Source organism: Cynocephalus volans, chromosome 7 (assembly GCF_027409185.1).
Source record: "Cynocephalus volans isolate mCynVol1 chromosome 7, mCynVol1.pri, whole genome shotgun sequence".
NCBI classification, from domain to species: Eukaryota; Metazoa; Chordata; class Mammalia; order Dermoptera; family Cynocephalidae; genus Cynocephalus; species Cynocephalus volans.
The window spans coordinates 130,532,820-130,554,043 of NC_084466.1; the positions used below are offsets into that span (position 1 = coordinate 130,532,820).

General features: G+C 43.4%; 1 protein-coding gene across 4 annotated transcripts in view; it reads left to right on the plus strand.

Annotated features, from left to right (window-relative positions):
- CNNM1 (cyclin and CBS domain divalent metal cation transport mediator 1) overlaps positions 1–21,224 on the plus strand; it is a 56,993-nt gene that overhangs the window by 13,995 nt on the left and 21,774 nt on the right. For all 4 annotated transcript variants that reach the window (XM_063103116.1, XM_063103118.1, XM_063103117.1 and 1 more), the window contains exons 2-6: positions 12,465–12,608; positions 15,571–15,711; positions 17,036–17,205; positions 18,999–19,098; positions 19,533–19,580. In XM_063103116.1, the coding sequence (XP_062959186.1) occupies positions 12,465–12,608; positions 15,571–15,711; positions 17,036–17,205; positions 18,999–19,098; positions 19,533–19,580 (603 nt within the window). The remainder of the gene's footprint in view (positions 1–12,464; positions 12,609–15,570; positions 15,712–17,035; positions 17,206–18,998; positions 19,099–19,532; positions 19,581–21,224) is intronic.

Below are 21,224 nucleotides of genomic sequence, written 5' to 3' on the forward strand. Positions count from 1 at the left end.
CTGAAATGTAGAGTCTGCATTGTGTTATAAAGAGCACGGGATATGGAGGCAGACAGACATGAGGTTGTTTCCTGGCTGCACGACATACTAATGGTTGGCCTTGGACAGGTCACTTTATTTTTCCGAGCCTCAGTTTCCTAATCTATATATTAGTATTAACAATCCCCATTTTGCAGTGATATGAAGACCAGAGGTAATGTATGCATGAAATGTACAGTAAGTATTGCAATCACCACTATGGCAAAAACTGGAAAGTGCAATGAATGTAGACCCATGCTCTCAGGAGTCAGCTTGGTTTAGATCAGGAACAGTGTGGAGAACATTGGAGTAGCTGTAGGCTGTCATCACTTGGAATGATAACCTTCAAAAGGAGGGTGGGTTTTAAGGTCATCTCAGGTATCCAGCTTATTTCAAACGGAGCTCCTGAGAGCCCAGATATCTCTCTTCTCCCAGAGACTAGCCTAGTTTGACTGTAGCCCCTGGGCTGGCCCAAAACTAAGTGATCTGGTGGACAAATGAGACCAGCCCTATTTTCCTTTCAATGTATCTTCCTCATATGTGAGGTTGGTTTGTGGCCTGAGAATAACACCATCTGTGAAAGCTTAGCCAAGTCACTCTCGGCCACCATGGTGATTTTTAAGCAGGGGTTCCTGGTTATGGCTAGGCTGAACCTGGAGAGAGCCAAACTGGTCCCAGAAGTAGCCTCCAAGACCAGCTCTGTGTCTGAGAAGCCTTAGGTTAAGGTATCCAGTCTTGCTTATTGGGTCTTGAAGCTTTACATAAACCAGGGTGGATCCTATTCAGCTCCCTGAGTTCAAATTTTGGCTCCACTGTTTATTAGCTGACCTGTTATTTTCTGAAGAGGGAATGCACACAATACATTTTGGTAGACTACTGGAAAAGAAAGGCAAGATATATTCCAGAAAACCATGGATATCTTTAATGCCAGAAAGAAGAGTTCAGAAACGATCCTCCCTGGTAACTGGTGCATATTCCTAAAATGTGGAGTAACCTCACAAATGCAGTGTTTGGGGGACAGTTAATCTGGTTTTAGTGGATGGGATGGATTAGAGCTAGAAAAAACAAAAGGAGGATTGGTTAGGATTAGTGCAGTCATCCAGGACGGAATGAGGGCGTGGAAATTAAGGATGCTTGGCTTTGGAAGCGGAAAAAGATCTCTGAGACTTTGTTACCTTTTGGATGTTCCTTCTCAGTCTCCATTACTGGTTCCTCCTATGTCATATCCACTGATATATCCTCAGCACCTGGAACAGTGAGTGCCTACCCATATCAGATGCTCGAGTATTTGTTGCATGAATGTTGTATTTCTGTGACCTCTAAATGTTGGAGTGCCCCCAGAGCTCAGAAAGGGATCTCTTCTCTGTCCACTCTCACTCCCTTGGTTATTTCATTCATTCTTCCAAAGATATCATAAACCTGAACTTCCGATTTTACTTCCAATTGCCACTTGACATCTCCACTTGGAGATCTAAAAGGCATCTCAAATCTGAGCAAAACTGAGCTCTGGCTCTCTTTGTCAGACCTTTTCCTAGCCTAATATTCCCAAACTCTGTCAACTGCAGTTCCACTCTTCTAGCTTTTCAGGCCAACTTCTCTCTTCTCTTTTGCCCACATCCAGTCCCTCGTGTGGACTCTGCTTTCAAATATATCTCAAAACTTGACATCTCTCCACTTTTGCTGCTACCAACTCAGTCCAAGCCCCCAGTCACCTCTCACTTGGCCAGTTGCCAGAGCTTCCTAACAGGTCTCCCTGCTTCCACCTCTGCCCACTTTGTGTTTCTAGCAGCTAAAGTTCCTTTTAAAACATCAGATCATGTCACTGTTTTGCAAAGGAACAAACACACACACACAAAGACTAAATTCTACAGTGGCTTCTTTTTATGTCACTTTGAGTAAGACCCAAAGTCCTTACAAAGGCTTTCCAGGCTCTGTCACATCCGCTCCTTCCCCCTCCCTCAACTCCCTGACCTTGGCTCCCACTACTGTCCTCTCCCACACTCTACAACCACCACATTGGCCTCCTTGCCATTCCTCAGTTACACTTCCAGCTCAGGGCCTTTGCATCTTGTTCTACTGCAAAGACATCTCCCAGGTATCTATGGGGCTCCCTACCTTACAGCCTTCAGATCTTTATTCAAACATCACCTCTTCAGGGAGTTCATCCCCTACCTTCCCTACCTAAAATTATAACACCTTCTCCCTCATGCCCTCACATTCCCTCATGGCTCTTCCCTGCTTTACTTTCCCCTCATCACTGTGTTTTATATTTTACATGTTTATCTGGTTTATTATCTCTCACACCCATTTACAAGCATGTAAGTTGCAGGAGGAAAATTATTTAGTCCATTGTGTTTATTGCTGCATTTCAAGAGCCTAGAATAGTGCTTGGCACATAGTAGGCATTCAATAAACACTTGTTGAAAGAATGAAAGAAGAAGAATTGGAAGAATGTCGGGATTTTTTTCTAAATTGAAGTGAAGGAAAAGAAGGTAAAAGATGACTCTTGGGTTATGGCTCGGGGTAACTACAAAGTTGATGGTGCCACTTACTGTAATGAAGAGGGAGGAAGAGCAGGGGTGGTAGGTCTTGAAGATCAGGAGTTCTTATTTGGATAAGTGATTTTGACAAGACAGAGGAACAGCTCAGGCAAAATGTCTAAAACAGGATGAGAGTTCAAAATAGACACTGATGTAAAGATATAAATCTAGTTCTCAGGAAAGAGGTGATGGTGATATTTGAAGTGATGGGCTTTGCTGGGATCTTTAATCCAGAGGACACTAGAAGAGCAGAGATCAAGGACTGGAGCAGAGGTTCATAACTGCAACTGCCCATTAGAATCACCTAGAGAAGTTTTAAACATCCCAAAGCTCCGGTCATATCCCAGATCAATTAGATCAGAATTTCTGTGGGTGGGACATAGGCATCAGTAGGTTTTTAGTCTCCCCGGGTGATCCTAACATGCAGCCAGGGTTGGGAATCATTGAGTTAGAGTCTTTAAGATATATGAAGGTTAGGGGCTGGTCTGTTAGCTCAGTTGGTTAGAGCACAGTGTTACAAACACCAAAGTCTAATGGTTCGGATCCCCATACCCACCAGTGTCAAAAAAAAAGATACAGGAGGGTGCTCCAAAAAGTCCATGGAAAGATTCATATTATATCTTTTTTTCCATGAAATTTTTGAAGTATCCTTGCATTTATCTGCAGGTAAGTATAAAATAAAGGACTCTGCAATGGAAACAGAAAAATATCAGTCATAGGGGTGGGAAGAAAACTGGGGTAGTCTTGGCCAGTTCTTCTTATACTCAAATATGCATAAGAATCACCTGGAGATCTTGATGAACTGCAGATCCTGATTCAGAGAGTGGGATGGGGGCCTGAACTCTCTCATCTCTCACATGCTCCCAATGCTTCCTATCCAAGGACCACACTTTGAGTAAAAGTGTCAAGAGCAGTGATTCTCAAACTTTAGTATGCATAAAATCACCTGGAGAGCTCATTGTCTTATCCCCACCTTACCCCCCAAGATTCTGATTCTGTAGGTCAGTAGGGGTGCCTGAGAACTTGGATTTTGAACAAGTGCCCATGTGGTGTTCATGCTACTGCTCCAAAAGACACACTTCCAGTGGTAGTGAGTCACCAAGACCAAGATAACGAAGAGCAGGCACTCAATATTGTCTACCAAATGAATAAAAGATGCTGCGGGGACACCAAGGAAAAGAAGAATGCAGCAAAAGCCACCATATTTTATAAGGTGAGGGTCATAAGTGAGGCAGAAACCATAAAGCCATAAAATCATATCTGCTTTCCTTAGTCCTCTATTTCCAAGCAATATGCTTTCCTCCTGGCTTCTATATTTTATCTTGGAAACAGTTACTTACCAAAATACAGTAGCTATTTTTGAAAGAGAGAAGAAGCAAATCAATTTTTTGCTCTTCCCCCCAAGGCATAGGAGGTATGCTAACAGGGTCCTTGAGAGCTCTTCTCTGTGGATGTGCCTAAACCATCTAGAGTAGATGAGGCTGTTTTTGTTAAAGACCCCTGGAAGGTATTTCAACTTTTGAAATACTAAAATATAGTTGTGATGTTTCTGCCACTGCCTAACTTTCTGTCTCTTTAAAGCAGGGCTTCCGGGCCGAGGCCGTGGCGCACTCGGTACCGTGCGGCGCTGGGAGAGCGACGACGCTCCCGCCGCGGGTTCGGATCCTATATAGGAATAACTGGTGCACTCACTGGCTGAGTGCCGGTCACGAAAACGACACACTAAAAAAAAAAAAAAAAAAAAAAAATAACTAAAGCAGGGCTTCCAACCTCAGCAGTATTGACATTTGGGGCCAGATAATTCCTTGTTGTGGGGGGCTGTTCTGTGCTTTGTAGGATGTTTAGCTTTATCTCTGGCTTCTAACCACTAAATGCCAGTTTTGACAACCAAAATTGTCTCCAGACACTGCCAAGTATTCCTGTGGGGGCAAAATCACCCCTAGCTGAGAAGTACTGCTTTAAAAACAATGTCTGAAATCTAGTCTTCCTTCTAAGAAATCTGACTTGTAGTTTGGGTATGTTGATACCAGCTAGTGATATGTTACAACCTTAGGGAGAGTACTACCAGTAACCAGTACTAGGACCACCCTTTTAATTCTCAGGGCAGTGGAAAAGACCAGTTTAACTTTCAGTAGTGGAAAAATTATATTGACTTCAGACACTCCAAGATCTGAATAGGTACTGTAGTACCTTAAGCCTGTCTCAGGTGATTGGTGCAAAAGCCACAAGAGACCCCTTCCCAAGCCCAGCGTTAAACAGTCAACAACTACTTTCTGCCCCATGTCAACAATGCATTAAAACTACCTATAAAGTTTATTAAACCACAGATCACTGGGCTGCACCCCAGAGATTCTGATTCTCTAGATTGGGGGGGGGGGCCTGAGAATTTGCATTTTTGTCTAGTTTTCAAGTGATTTTGATTCTGGTGGTCCAGGAGCCCCACTTTGAGAACAATTGCTACGAACCAAGATAGTGATTCTAAATTTTGGCTGAACATTAGAATCACCTGGGGAGCATTTCAAATTCTGGAAGCCATGGACCCACCCCAAACCAATGAAATCAGAATCTCTGGATGTGGAATCCAATCTGTAGAGTGTATTTAAAGCTTCTCAGGTAATTCTGTACAGCCAGCATTGAACCATTGAACCCAGGTGAAATGCATTCCAAAGCATTGGGAGTGGAGGGTCTTACCAGTGGGCCCTGAGTTAAGATAGAAATGATGGATCACTATGAATGTCACTTAATCCTAGAGAGTTATGACTCCAACTCCAATGCTTCATTGAGGATTATTTCTCTGGTTCCACCCAAAACCATCCTAATGCTGTGGTACAAACAAGGCTCAAGCCATAGGGGCATATTCTCCATTTTTCATGTCTTATCAGGATGTAAGCAGCACTGGAGCTAGAGACTGTAAATCAGAGGCTTAGAGGAAGTAGTCAAGTCTTGAGGGAAGCGAACCAAGGCTTAAGGAGACCACAGCTGCTAGAAATGAAGAAAGGCAAGTGTCAGCAAATCAAGCCATCAGGACAGCGCTTGGTTTCTGTTGAGGCTGGACACCAGGAGTATGGTGGGGATTTAAGCCAGAGGCCAGGGAGTCTGTAGTTAGCAGTTCAGAAGTAAAACACCCAGTAAGTTCAAGTAAATAAGTAAGAAGTGAGCCCAGAGTAAAAGATGCCCTTTACAACTCAGATTCAGATGTAGCCTTCAATTTCAGAAAGTGCACTGCCATAAAACCTACTATTTCTTTACCTTTTAGCTCAGTCCAGAGATTTCTCATCTATTGGTGTTCAGTGCCACAGTAGTATACTCAAGGGACATATAAAAATGCCTCATAAAATAGTAGCATTCTGGAGGTTTCTATCTAAAGAAGTACCTTTTGCTTCTGCTATATCTTAATGAGATGCAATATGCCCTTGGATTTAGCAGGCTTAAGTTTGTCACTTTGACTATTTTTAGCAATTGGAAAGGTGATGTTGCCAGGGCCCCAATTGTTTTAGACTTGTCTGAAGGCTGAGAGTGTGCAGAGCAAATCACTTAGCCTGTTCAGCTCCTCAACATTTGCAGCTCAATATGGCTTTGCCGTTCTCCATGTGTCATCTTGTTGGCAGCAATGATCCTAAAGGAATACAGTCCCCTCACCCGCTAAGGAAAATGTCCACCAGGTGAGATGGGACCCTTCAATGGGAGTTGAAAAAGAGGTTAACTTATTTAACAATATGCATAGGACATATGTCTCTCAATAGATTCTAGGGAAATCTGGGGGCCTGTCCATTCATTTCTGATTCATGCAATGAGGGATGTGGGAAGTTCTCAGGAACATATTCTCAAAAACTCCAAGGCTTTTCTGTACTCTGTATAAAGCTTCTTGACAAACTAGGAAGTACTGTATAAATGATAATGATCATCCTTATTATTAGCCTAAATTATTTCACAGGCATCCCACTTTTCTAGAAAGTTAGAGGGAAGCTGAAATGTGAGATGCCATTTGAAATTTTCTACTAGTCTGTAGAGGAACAGTTCAACAGAAAGGGCCACAGTTCTGATTCACAGAATCTCGTAGGAGGGCAGAAAAAGAGAATAACCCAAATTTAAGCCATTGCCCAAGTATGCCTTTAGGAAGTGGGAGGAGAAATAATGCATGTTAGAAACCAGAATTTGCCTACAGAGAGATGGAAACACTTGGGAAATTTGACCCCCACTGACCCAGTTTGACCCAGTTTGTGATTTTAGATACTCTTAAGTCATCCCTGAGATTTATAAGGTCTCTGATAAAAGATGTGAAGTCACTATGTCCCAGGCCCATAGCTCTTTGTCTTCAAATTGTCCCCTCCCATCTGTGATCAAGCCCTCATCCCTTTTCACCATTTCCACCTCGACAGGAAATCGTAATACTCTCCCTTATTTCTGGTCTCCCTATGGCCTTGCCTGTGTCCACTTTTGGTCTCCACATCCTAGAGCACAAAACACTGATGTGTGCTCTAGGTTAACTTACTACCAGCATTACTACTCATTTCCAACCCACCATTGCTCTTTCGTGTCAACCTATTCTTTTTATGAAGCAGTCCCTACTTTTCCTTAACCTGTGTGTAGGTGGTAACTTTCAGCCCCACCAACTTCCTATTCATTCAGGGATGGGTTATTTTTTTTTAATTGGCTTTCTTTTTTTTAAGTAATAGCTTCATTGAGATAAAATTCATATAACATAAAATTCACCCTTTCAAAGGGCACAATTAATGGGTTTTAGTATATTCACAGACTTGTACAACCATCACTACTATCTAGTTCCAGAACATTCTATCACCCCAAAAGAAATCCTGTACTCATTAGCAGTCACTCCCCATCCGTCCTTTCTCCAGCCCCTGGCAAACACTGATCTACTTTCTTCCTCTGTACATTAGCCTATTATGGAAATTTCACATAAATGGAATCATACAATGTGTAGCCTTTTGTGTCTGGCTTCTTTCAGTTATCATAATGCTTTCAAGGGTCATCCATGTTGTAGCATGTACTTCATTCCTTTTTATCGCCAGATAATATGTTATTGTATTGATATGCCACATTTTGTTTATTTGTTTGGAAATATCTGGATTGTTTCTACTTTTTGGCTCTTAGGAATAATGCTGCTCTGAACATTTGTGTACAAGCTTTTGTGTAGACATATGTTTTCATTTCTCTAGGAGTGGAATTGCTGGGCCATATGATAATTTTATGTTTAACATTTTGAGGATATGCCAGACTGTTTTCCAAAGCAGGAGAATCATTTTACAATTCTACTAGCAATGTCTTGGAGTTCCACATCCTCACCAACATTTGTTATTATCTGCCTTTTTAATTATAGCCATACCAATGGGTATAAAATGGTATTTCACTGGCATTTTGATTTGAATTTCCCTAATGATGACAGTGTTGAGCATCTTTTGACCAACTGTGTATCTTCCTTGGAGAAATATTTATTCAAATCCTTTGCCCACTTTTTGATTGAGTTGTCTTTTTATGAGTTGTAATTTTTGTACATATATTCTATACACAAGACCTTTATTTGATGATTTGCAAATATTTTCTCCCATCCTGTGAGTTGTCTTTTCCCTTTCTTGATGGTATCTTTTAACGCACAGATGTTTCTAAATTTGGCAAAGTCCAATCTATATAGATTTTTTCTTTGAATGATTATACTTTGGTGTCCTAAGAAACCATTGCCTACTCTAAGGTCACAGGGATTTACTCCTATGTTTTCTTCTAAGAGTTTTACACTTTTCACTCTTACATTAAGGTCTTTGATCCATTTTGAGTTCGTTTTTATGTTTAGTGTAAGGTAGTCATCCAACTTCATTCTTCTGCATGTGGATATCTAGTTATCAGCCACTAGGTATTGAGTTCTCAATGTTCAGCCTCTTTTCATGAGCATTGGCCAATTGTATATCATCCTTGAAGAAATATTTATTCAAATCCCCTGCCCACTTTTTAACTGAATTGTCTTTGTACGACTTGTAAGATTTTGATTTGGATTGCCCTAATGTGCCAGGTGGTATATTCTGGGGAAACAGAGATAAATAGGACATAGCTGTTGCCCCTCAGGGAGCTTACCCTCACAGTGGGGGGGGATCACATATAACTAGAAGACAACAACATGGTGAAATAATGTGTGTAGGATGCCTGGCACTGTGCCTGGCCTCTAGAGTGTGTATAGCAAATGGTAGCTTCAATAATAATGATGATGATGATGATGTTAGTAGTAGTAGTAAGTTAGTAGTAGTAGTAGTAGCTATTATTATTGTTATAAATGCCAATAGAGAGGTATATACAAAGTGTTGTGGGCCGAGCCCAGTGGCGCACTCTGGAGAGTGCGGCGCTGGGAGCGTGGCGACGCTCCCGCCGCGGGTTCGGATCCTATATAGGAATGGCCGGTGCACTCACTGGCTGAGTACCGGTCACGAAAAAGACAAAAAAAAAAAAAAAGTGTTGTGACAGGAGGGATTGACTAACTTTTCTGTGTCTCAAGGTTGGCTTCCCTCAGGGCTAGCCCCGACACCTCTGGACCCAGGAAGAGGAGGGGTGCACGGGTAGGTCTCTGAAAGGCCAAACTTTTTGATAAGAGAAAGGACCTCAGGTATATTTGTCGTGGGCACACCTGGTTTTCTTGCCCCTGTGAGTGTCTGCTCAGAACAGGGTTATGTGATTGCCAATCCCTTTCCCAGTCTGTATCTAAGAAAGAGTGGCTTCCTTAATTTGTAGATCTCTACTGGCCTTGGAGGGAATTGTAAAGGCTGATTGTAAATTATAAAATGTTTCTGGACAGATTACATAGGTACATTGTCTTGAATATTCTATAATTAGAACTTAAAATCTCTATTCCCTGGTGATAACAAAGTGTCTTCTCAAACTTACCTATTAAAATACAGAGCAATGGTGTCTTTTTAATGTGGAAACATACTACTCTGCAAAATATCAGAAACTATGAACCCATGTAATTCCATCATATGAACTAATTATCTTAGTGGTAGGAAGAATGTCTGTATTATATGTATTCTAGGCTCCACATTACCAAAAAAATCCAATTATAGAAAACAGTTTTAAGAAACATTTTTTCCAAATTTTCCATTATATCCCTCATTTGTTTTGTCATCTGCTAGCACATGTTAGCGGAAAAGTGAGAACAGGCGCCATAAGTTTAAGAAAAATGTGTCAGAAATGAAAAACTTTAAATTGAGCACATTGTAACAATTAGCATAATCTAATTCAAGCTACAAAATACTTCAGTCCAGTTGGGTAGGATGCAGTTGTTTTCAAGAAGGATAATTTTGGAACTGCTGATGCAGAGTTTAGAATTTAATTTAAACACAGGATATTTTATTTAAAAATAAAGATTTTAGTATATGGCTCTGATATCTATTGTATGAACTATGAATTTTTATTGCCTTCTGCTTAGTTCAGTTCATCAGGCACTTATTGGCTGTCTGATATATGGAGAGAACCCTGTTTAAGTGCATAATCCTTTGTCCGGAAGGAGTTCATGATCTGAGGAGGAAGCGCTGTCTAGTGTAGGACACGTGCATTACCAGCTACAAGAAGCAGGAAATTGTGATAAATGCTCTAATGGAATTATTAAAAGCTTAGGAGCCCAAGGCCAGGAGAGGTTGGTTCAGATTCAGAATGGGTCAGATCTGGGAAAGCTTTCTTGAAGAGCCAGCACCTGGGCTGGAACGTGAAGGGCCAGTAGAGGTGGGGTGTGAGTAAAGACTTAGAAAGTTTACATGGAGGAAATTGAGGATGTGGAGGCAACCTGGTACACGTGGAGTATGGAATGATTAGGGATGTAGCAGTTAGAAAGATAGGGAAGTGCCACATTGTGCAGTCTTGATAATACCAAGTCTGAATGAATCTGGACTTGATTCTGTAAGCACTAGGGAGCCATGGAGAGTTTTTGAGCAGGGCTGTGGCATGGTCAGACCAGTATAGAAGTAGGTCAAAGGTTAGGTTGAAGGTGGGGAAGACATTAGAGACCATTCTTGGGTGATAAAAATGCCATCTTCCCAATTTCACTTCAGTTAAAAATCTGAAAGGGTAGCTATCTTGTGATTTCAGATATTTGATACAGAAGTTCATGTGTTTAAATTTTACTGGTTAATTATGCCTCCAGCAAACTGCATACTCCTCTTGTCTGATATTTTTAGCAATGGCGAAACAAAAGCTTATAAAGGGCAGCACTGATAAAGCATGATAAAGCATATTGTTTTTGGCAAGAATAACATGAGTCAGTACCCCAGATTTTCTCCTTAAATGTCTTTTAGTCAAGGAAAAGAACCACCCAGATTTGCATTTTAGATACAGGACCAGGAAACGGGTCTATACAGCAGAAGAAAACAAACTTACATGAAGCAGGACTGTTAGATAAGACTTCAGACCCTAGGTTAGGACTGAACCCAGTTACCTGGATTTGTAATCCAGCTCTGCCACTTACAGGCTGTGCAACTTTAGGAATGTTACTTAACCAGTCTGTGCCTCAGTTCTTTGATCTGTGAAATGGGAATGATAGTACTCACCTCAGGGGTTGTTGTGAGGATCAAATGAATTGATACACGAGAAGTACCCCATATGGTGCTTGGCATGTAGTAAGAGCTCAACAAATGTGAACTATTATTACTCTGCCATTAGGCAATAAAAATGAAATATTTGCCTATGACACATTACAGTTTACAAAGCCTTTTCACACACCAACTAGGTCATTTGAGCTCCACACTCATTTTATGCATACTGGTTGTTCTAGTTACCATTGTTGCTAATAAACCACCCTAAAACTTAGAGGCATAAAACAACTGTTTTATTACGCTCACAGATTCTGTGAGTCAAGAGTTCCAAAAAGGGGGCTGACCCCGTGGCGCACTTGGGAGAGTGCGGCGCTGGGAGCGCAGCAGCGCTCCTGCAGCAGGTTCGGATCCTATATAGGGATGGCCGGCGCTCACTGGCTGAGCGCGGTGCAGCCTGTCACAAAAAAGACAAAAAAAAAAAGAGTTCCAAAAAGGTTCAGCAGGAATGGCTAATATCTGCTTCGTGGTGTCTGAGGCCACAGCCAGAGATGACTTGAAAGAACTGGGAGGGAAAAGATGGGGCTGGATCAGCTGAGACTGGCAGATCCACTTCCAAGGTGGCCTCTTCGCTAACTCACTTTGGTGTGATGGCTGGAAGGCTGGGCTCAGCTGGGACTGTCACTTAAGCATGGCTTCTACACCATGGTGGCCTCAGGGTAGTAGTCATCAGACTTCTTACAGTGTTGCTGCAGCAGAAGCTGCATGCCCTTTATGACCTAGCCTCAGAAGTCCCTTAGGGGACACTTCCCATACCCTATTGGTTGAAACAGTCACATGCCCACTCAGATTCAAGGGAAGGGGATATAGACCACACCTCTCCATGGGACACATATCAAAGAATTTGGGGGCCATATTTTAAAATCACCACCCTGGTATTATTCCCTGATTCTAGACGAGAGATTGCTACTCAACTGAGGTTAAATGATTTGCCCAGGGATAGTAACTGAGATAGTGGGCTGGGAGGTTTAGGGGAGAAGAATGACTTCTAACCTAATTCTTCTGACTCTAAATTCTTGCTCTTTCAATTGGATTATTCAAACTCCTTCAGCTAATATATACTTGCTAATATGTGAAAGTTAAAAGAAAAACAATTTAACTGGCATTGGGTATATTAGGTAACTTCCCTAAAAAGAAACAGTGCTGTAAAACTCTAAGGTTTGCATTTATAAAAGCTTACACACAAACTTCATATTTTAAGGAGGTCCTGAGATTAGTTCAGTCCTGAGATTGGTCAGACAGCAACTTTGTATCATTTTCTCACAAGGAAAGATCTCTGAAAATGTCCCAGATACTTAGCTCTATGATTTCATTTGTTCTTTAGGAAAATCTCACCTGGCCATCGTCCAGCGGGTGAATAATGAGGGAGAAGGGGACCCCTTCTATGAGGTGATGGGCATTGTCACGCTGGAAGACATCATAGAGGAGATCATCAAATCGGAGATCCTGGATGAAACTGACCTCTACAGTAAGTGCGTGGCCTTGGCTATCATCTAAGGACATCTTATTTTCCTCTGAGACCCTCTAGTGCAGCTTAGTTCGGTATACAGTGTGAAAGGGTGTTCAGGCAAGCCCTGTGCTCTGATATGTCAGCCACCTATGCCAGGTGCCAGCACTGCAAGTGGTACCCTGGCTCGAATCGCCCCTGAGCCATGGGAACGCACTAGCTAAGTGTTTATCAGGAGAGAACCTTCAGGAACTGAGCCAAGACTATGAAAAGGAGAGCTCCCAGCCTTTGGAAGGAAAAGGGACTAAAGGAAACAAAGTGGACCCAGGACAGTGCCGAGAGGCCTTCATCTCCAGAAGCCCCTGTTTCTGACCCCTGAGTTGTTCCTGTTTTGTCTCGCAGACCCCAGCACCCGCTGGGCTGCCACTCACAGTTCACTCCCACGGGAACATCAGTGAGTGGTGGAGACTGTCATGAGATTACCTGCCCCTCAACTAAGCTGAAAGTGTCGACATCCCTTCTTAGACGCTGCTCTTCTCCCTCATGCCTTTCAGTCCCACCCCACTGGGTTTCCCCCTCCTCCCTGGACAAAGCACCTGTCTGCTCCTGTCTCTGCTCCCTTCCTTCTGGTCTCCTTACCCTCCTACCCACTCCCCCGCAGGAACAATATGGTCTCCTCTCTGCAGACAGTGACTGCTTTGGGTTGCTGAGCCTTATCAGAGCTTTACTTGCAACCATCACAAAGGCAGCTTTGTCTCTGGGATGAGAGTGTTTATCTAAATCCATGGGAGTCCCTAAGCCAGGAAGTGTTTCCTCCTTAGAATTTCATCTCCTAGGACAGCCATCCCTTTCCCTCCCCTCATATAACTCATTTCAGACATCTGTCCTCAGTTTGTAAGAAGCAGCCTTTCAGAAACTGGCTCCTGGTAGAAAAAGCTTTGATACTGTAAGGCAGAGAGCAGTGCAGAAAGAGTGTCTTCCCTTTGGACTAAGAAGAAATCAAATCTAAAAGGTGCCAGCCTTGATGGAAACTAGCAGGAGTGTCCCAGCACCTCCCTCCAGGAACCTGGTGTTGCTGTGCTGCCCCAGCCAGGCTGTCTTCTTCAAACAGGGATTAAGCTCAGAATGGCTCTCCTTTCCCGTTCTCCACCTATACCTATGCCATGCTCTTGCTTCAGCATTCCTAGATGTCTCAGTAGGTAAATTGGTGAAGACATTCACACTAAGGTGTTAGGGGCTGATAATAGCCTAAATGAGTATGCTCCTCCCAGGGCATTTGTTTGTATGTTAATGCTGCAAACACCCACTATGAAAATCCAAGGCATGAAAGGGAGATCAGAAGAATGATTTTCTAATGACGAAATGAGAAGTGGCATTCTGATGGGGGAGTGCGAGGGGGTTTTTAGGCAAACGTGTTGTGCAAAATCAGAAGATTGTTCCCTAGTGAGAGCAAAAGAACTGGGTCCTCTACCTGTATTTGCTACTCTTACGCTGAGTGATCCTTTTTCTACTGGAGAGGGTTTAGGTTTTCCATCCCTATAAATAATCTTCTGGCATGATTACTTAAGAGCCATGAAAAGGAGTTGGGAATACTGGGTTTCTTCTTACATGACCCTGACTTCCTACATGATCTGGACACCTGAGTTTGGATCTCCCCACTGTTGCAACCTGAGCAAAAGGAACGTTAAAGCAGGAGCCAGATGACTGCAAAGGCTCAGAGTCAAAGGCGGCCCACAAAAGAGCTGCACAGGTGACAGGGCACTTTCTCCCTTCCTGCAGAAAACCCAAAGGGTCTGGCAGAAGCAACTCCCTAAAGGAGAGGGAGTGTCCGAGGGAGCCAGATTCTGGAGCCTTATTTTCCCACCACAGGGATTCATTCCCTTTCATTTCCACTGCACCACTCAGCCTGCACTAGAAGTTCTCCTCAGTCCTCTTTCTCCAGACCAAGTTTGGAGAAAACCCAGATCCCTTTCCCTATTCCCCTTAGCACAGATGAGACAGGTTAGTTAGCAGGTTCAAAATTGTATTCACAACTCAAGGACAGCACAAGAGAAGTGACCAAAGAAAACATTCTCCCCACCAAAAAAGAAATTATTGTGTAAGAACAGCTTAAAAATGTAAGCAAGAGAAACATTAAACTGGAAAAAGCATATTTTCTCAACCAATAATCACATGCCCAATATACAGGCTATTGGGGGTTCCAGGCCCTGCCTGAGGCCCCCACCCACAAAACCCACCTTTATAGATGATAGGGCCATTCCTGTCTCTTCTCCTTTCTTCCTGCTTGTATTCCCCTGATTCTCTATCAGTAGAAAGGCTAGGATTGAAGCAGGAGAATTGTGAGTGGTGAGAGCTGGTGACCACCCTCCTCCCTTGGGTGGCATGCTTAAGGTACCACCCAGAGCATGGTTTAAGTCAGCAGGAAGAGGCCAGGTGAGACTAGTTCTGAGGGAAAGAGGGAGACAGAGTCAGAAACTCCCTGGGCCCACTAATCCTCTTGATGCATAGAATGCCAGCCCCTCGTGTTCGCATGACTTTGTAAAAGCACTTTCACAGTAGTTTTTGGTAGGCGTCTCATAATAACTGCATGAGATGAGTAGAACTGTTATTAAACATATTAGCCTCCTTGTATAGATTAAAACAAACAAAATCTCTGATGCTTAGAGAGGCCGTCCAGCTAGTAAGTAAGGGAGCCAACGCTCAAATCCTGGACTTGGAGTCCCAATCCAGCTTTTCCCTTTTTCCACTTTATACCACTAAAGTGTGAATAGCACAGAGAGGATGGAAGTGATCTCCCACCTTCTGTCCCTCCTCAGTGTCTTTCACCCCCTGGGAAAGAGATGTTGGAATGTCACCTGTAGTTGATACGGCAGAAATTTGTGTGGTCCCGAAAGATCTCTCTGATCCCTGTGACTCTGGGAAAAGCTCCAAAGACCAACAGTGATCCTGAGATAGGTGCGATCTGTTCCCTGTGACTCTGCAGCCGACAATCGGAAAAAGCAGAGAGTCCCGCACCGGGAGAGGAAGCGGCATGACTTCTCCTTGTTCAAGCTTTCCGACTCGGAGATGAGGGTGAAGGTCTCGCCACAGCTTCTGCTGGCCACACATCGCTTCATGGCCACAGGTAGGACTCTGCCTGCCCCAGTCTCCACCCCGGAGCCGTCAAAACAGAATCTCTAGGGTGGGACCAGGCACCAACCATCTTGAATACCTTCCGACCTAACTCCAATGTGCAGCCAGGCCTGAGAAGCGCTCTTCTAGGAAGGAGGGTGCTTGGGACAGGGGAACAGGGTGCACGTGCCATTGTTGAGCCCCAGACTGATCTTCCAGAGGAGGGAGTGAGTACAGCTCAACTCTCATCCACTCGAGGAAAGAAGAAGCCGCTGCTGCATTCCTTCCTTCCCTCGCTTCCTGGCTGGAGCCTGAGGCCAGCCCCTGTCCTATGAGAGTTGGGGTGCCCCAGAGTATTTGTCGGGAAGGGAAAGGCGTTGTCCTACCCAGTGACAAGACCCTGGAGTCCAGTACCCTACAGGGGCCATACAGGCCTGTGAGCCAAGAGTTCTTGATATACAGAAGAGGATTGTGAATCTTGAGGTCTTTAGACAGAAAAAAAAGATGAGAGAATTTAAAGATAAACTCCCTCTTGTAAAATTTGTCTTTGAACCCTCTGACTTTCCCATTCATGCCTAATTAATGGGCTGACCTAGAATGGTCATACCCATCTCTAAGTTTATTTTTAATTAATCCAACATACATTTATTGAGTGTACAATGAGTGCTAGCACTCTTCCAGGTACTGAAGTAGAACATTTTAAGTTGGAGCGTCTCTAAAGCTGAGTTTTCAATATGTCATCTAGTTCTGAGTATAGATTTCTTTTAACTACTGGCTGTCTGAATTCCTAGAGCAAATCAGCTGTATCTGTTTAATATAAAATAATAATATATATATGCAATAATATCTGTTAATATGTAAATATGGTGCAGTGATGCTTCACATTATTGACAGCTCTATCATTTGAATAATTGCCTGTCTCTGTTAACTTCGTATTTTATTTCATTCACCAAATATATATCATACAAATAAACCAGATTAAATTCTCTGTATTTCATTCAATTACAGCATCAAAGTCTTTGTTTCTCACATTACTTAGTTATCCATGCCTAACTTTAAATAAAATCAAAGAGAAAGTTAATAACAAAACCGACATTTCCGACATGGTGACCTGTTTCTCCTGAGATGCCAGTATACACATGTCCCCAGCAGGCGTGGGGAAGGCCCTGAGACGCACACTCAGGTTTAGGATCCCCCACCCCAGAGGAATCTCGGAAGCCCTGCCAGCCTGGTGCTGCAGAGCATGAATGGGGGTGTTCCTAGAGGCAGCCCAGTTGCGCCCACTGCTGGCAGGACACAGGAGGGGCTGATTCCTCCCTGCCTCCCACTCTCCCTAGAAGTGGAACCCTTTAAGTCTCTATACCTTTCGGAGAAGATCCTGCTCCGGCTCCTGAAACATCCCAACGTGATCCAGGAGCTGAAGTTCGATGAGAAGGACAAGAAGGCCCCAGAACACTACCTCTATCAGCGCAACCGCCCTGTGGACTACTTTGTGCTGCTTCTACAGGTGAGTAGAAAGTCAGGAGGCTTTTGGCTGGTTAGCTCAGCTGGTTAGAGCGCGGTCTTGTAACACCAAGGTCAATGGTCTGGATCCCCATACCAGCCAGCCACCAGAAAAAAAGAAAGTCAGGGGACTTCTAAGGGCAAGACAAAGGCATCTCCGAGGTGAGGTGGAATGGCTATGACTCCCTCTGTGCCAGGTTTCAAGACTTGGTGGGCTGCCTCAGGAACAAGCCCAGGGGGTGGGCATTTCTGCATGACCCATGGGAGGGACCAAGACTTGAGAGACTGGTGTCCTGGGAGTGGTGAGATCTTTGGTGGCATTTCATCTGACCGCTCAGCAATGTATGGGGTGCATGAGTATCTCCCCAGTAGAGGGGTCTGCTTCTGAGCTTCCAGAACTACTGCTCTACAGAACCTCTAATACGTCTTTGTCTCTGCTTGAAATGAAACTGTCCTAAACTTTAAACAATTCTCGTTTAAACCCTTCCTGCTGTCAAGCGGAAATCTCACCATCTTTGACTTCCACAGTGGTCCTTGCACTGCTCTCTGGAGGCCTGTGGAACACATTCATTCTCTTTGCCACATTTCAGCCTTTGAAGTCTCTTGAATCTTCTACCCCTGAAGAGGACCAGAAAGGGAGAAAATGAGCTAGTGAAAGTGCAGCATCTCTCCAGTACTCACATACGTGCGACCACCTTCTGCCCTGGGTGCCTGGTGGGCCTGTCCTAAGTAGGTTTCAGGCGTGGTTCCCGCTTGTCACACTGCTGGTGCCCTCTTCTGGCTCCACCATTAGCTCTGTCATTGATTCCCTTTCTCTTCCCACCAGAATGTTATGGACCCTAAATACAGTGATTGTCTTAAAATCTTCATTCAGCTCACATTAACTTAGAAATGACCTCTCTTTGTTACAGTCCACCTCCAGCCTCTCTCCTCTGACACTGTCATTTGCCTGACATATGTGCTTCAAATAGCATCAATAAAATGACCTCTCTTCTCCAAAAATGGAGTCACATTCTTCACTGTTGGAAACTGAGAAGGGTCCTGTTACATTGTTTATATAACATAACGAACACATACAATCTGCTGTCTTATGTTTAATATAAATTTAACAGTTTTCAAATAAGATGTGTAGGGAATAAAATGTAGTAGCAAGAATGTAAGTTCAAAAATTAGAAAGATTTGGCGTTAAAATTCCAATGTTGCCATTTCCTAACTAATCTTGACCAAGTTATTTAACCTCTTTGAACCGCAAAATTGATTTATCTGTAAACTGTGGATACAAATGGTATGGACCTCATGGGGTTGCGAGGCTGACTGAATGAGAATCCAGGCAGTGCACACAGCACAGTGTCAGCTCCATAGATGCACACTGTACACTACACATGAGCTATCATTGTTACAGGGGATGAACTAAAGCTTCACACCAAATTAGATTTTTATCTCAGCCTGATTTAGAAACGTTCTAATCTCAGACTAAACCAATTGGGCAGTTTACAGGGCCCTGGGTTAGCTGGTGCTTGGACCTGTGTCATGGAAGGGCCATTACACTATATGAGGGGAGCTTGGTTATTCACGACTACATGCTGCTTTATGAACAATGAAGCAATGAATTTACAGCAAAGAGCAACCAAAGTTGGAGGTGCTATTTCTGAAATGTAAACCGGGACAGAATTAACATTCCCCTGGGGTAAGAGCATGAGTCCACTTGTCATCCAAGCAGAAGTGCTTAGGGTTCTAAGCAATAGTAGAACTGGAAGTGCTCATACATTCCCTTGGTACACTTCCTTCTTTCTCCAGGGTCAAGTGGAGGTGGAGGTTGGTAAGGAAGGTCTTCGCTTTGAGAATGGAGCTTTCACCTACTATGGTGTCCCAGCCATCATGACCACTGCTTGCTCAGGTATTCCAGTTTCCAAGCCATAGCTTTTTGGGGCAGCAATGGGATATTGTAGAAAAAGCACCCGGGTCCAAGTCCGAACTCCTCTTTGATTCCTGTTATGGACCATGGACAAGCCATTTAACTTTCTTGGCTTTAGTTTCCTCTTCTGGAAAATCACTTTTTGTTCAGAGTTTGTGCTTAAAAAAATAAGTAAGAAAAAAATAAATTAGTAAAAGCAATCACATTATTGAGTGTTAGGGATTGAGAGCGGTGTTTTTCAGTATGAAAAGAAAAGTTTATTTTGCTTTTTACACTTGTTCCCTACCCTTCTGTTTGAGTGCCCGGTTTTTACAGGGTTAATTGGTGCTGGGGGTGGAGTGTAAGAGGGAAGATTCCCATCAGAAAGTGTGTTTTCTGAATTGCCTCTGAAACCCACTGCATCCTTCTGTCCTTAGATAATGACGTGCGGAAGGTTGGAAGTCTGGCTGGATCCTCCGTCTTTCGTATGTATCTCTCAAACCCCTTCCTCGTCCTCCCCATCGTAGTCCCACCTCAGCCCACTGTGGGGACTTGGACCAAGCACTTTGAGCCTGGGCTGGGGCTGAGACAAATGCTGGCAGCCTCTTTATAATGCTCTGCCAGGAACACTGCTTCCTGCCAGGTACCCACAGACCATGGGGGCTTAGATTCTGTGTGCCTGGAATTCTGTGGCTTCTCCTCACGTGCAAGTAATGAATAGTAGCGGAGGCACCATTCATTGCCACTTGCCAGGGAATGCAGGCAGGTGATTTGTGTGCTTTGGTGGAGGGTCGGCCTTTCCTTCTCTGGAATGAAAATTTACCCACTGGCTTTTACTTGAAAACTCTCACATGCTATTATTGTGTCTTGGGGTTTGTCCTCAGTAAGAAGTGGCTGTAAGACTTGGGGATGTAAGTCCCAGGCTGGTGCAATATGTTGCTTGCCTGCTTGTGTTCCTTGTTCAGCACGTCTCAGCTGGTGGAGAGGTGTCTGCTGGCCGGCTGTGCATGTAGATGGTGGAGGCTGGTGCAGGGCTGATGGCTAGTGTGCTCTGCCCCTTCTGTGCTGTGCTTTCTTGCTATTTCCTGTGTGGAATTATTGTGCTCGTGTTTACAGGGCTTTGCATTTATTGTGATATATGTGATCCAGAAAGAATTCTGTAGATTCTTTTTGATTCATTGGTCTGAATTTTGCATTGCTTTGAGCTGTTTGTGTTTACAGTGGCTACTTTAATGCCAAATGGTGTGTTTCCTCTCATCATAAAAAAAGATTTTACACAGTGCCTTATATTGGAATTTATCAGGGGGTCCCAGAGTTTGATATCGCATTCTCTGGAACATGGCCAGCTAGATACTATTTTAACACAAGAGAAACTAAAGAAATGACTTATTTCAAATCACCCAGCAAGCTGGTGACTTACCTAGATGCATCCAGTGTCCTGACTAGTTCACATAGCACAGTGAAATACAGATTTTAGACCCATCATGTTCCAGAATGCAGTTTCTATGTGAAAATAATGGAACAATTTATAGTGTAATTTCACCTCATAGCCCAGCAGATGGCTGAAATGAAGTACCTGCCTACCCTAAAGGGGTCACAGAACTTGAGCTGAAGGAGATCTGTAAAAAACAAGCAAACAACAACAACAAAACCTGGTACCTTATTATACTTATTAAGCTGACAAATCTCAGTCAAGATGCAGGAAGCATCAGTCCTCCATATAAGAACTCTGGATGGGTGGGGACTGCAGGGTGGAGTAAACCTTAATTCTCTAAAGGAGATTTCCACCATCCATCATATTAGGGACTGCTCTGCAATTCCAACATGTTACCTGGAAACATTGGTCCTCTTCTGGTTCTTGCAAGAAGACCAAAAGTGGTGGGAACTCTGAGAAAAAAGAGCTACATAAGGTTCCCCAGGCCACCCAATTTAGATTACCTTCTTTCCTTTAAAAAAATTTTTTTTTAAGTAGGAGGATGTTATCTGATTTCCTCCTTTCCTTCCTACCTATCTCTAGTTCTTTCTATCAAAATCCTTTGGTTTTATCAGTGAGACAGGAGTAAACTTGCAACACTGATCTCTCCTTTAAAACCAGTTAACTAAAAGGAAGCATTAAACTATCTTTCCTC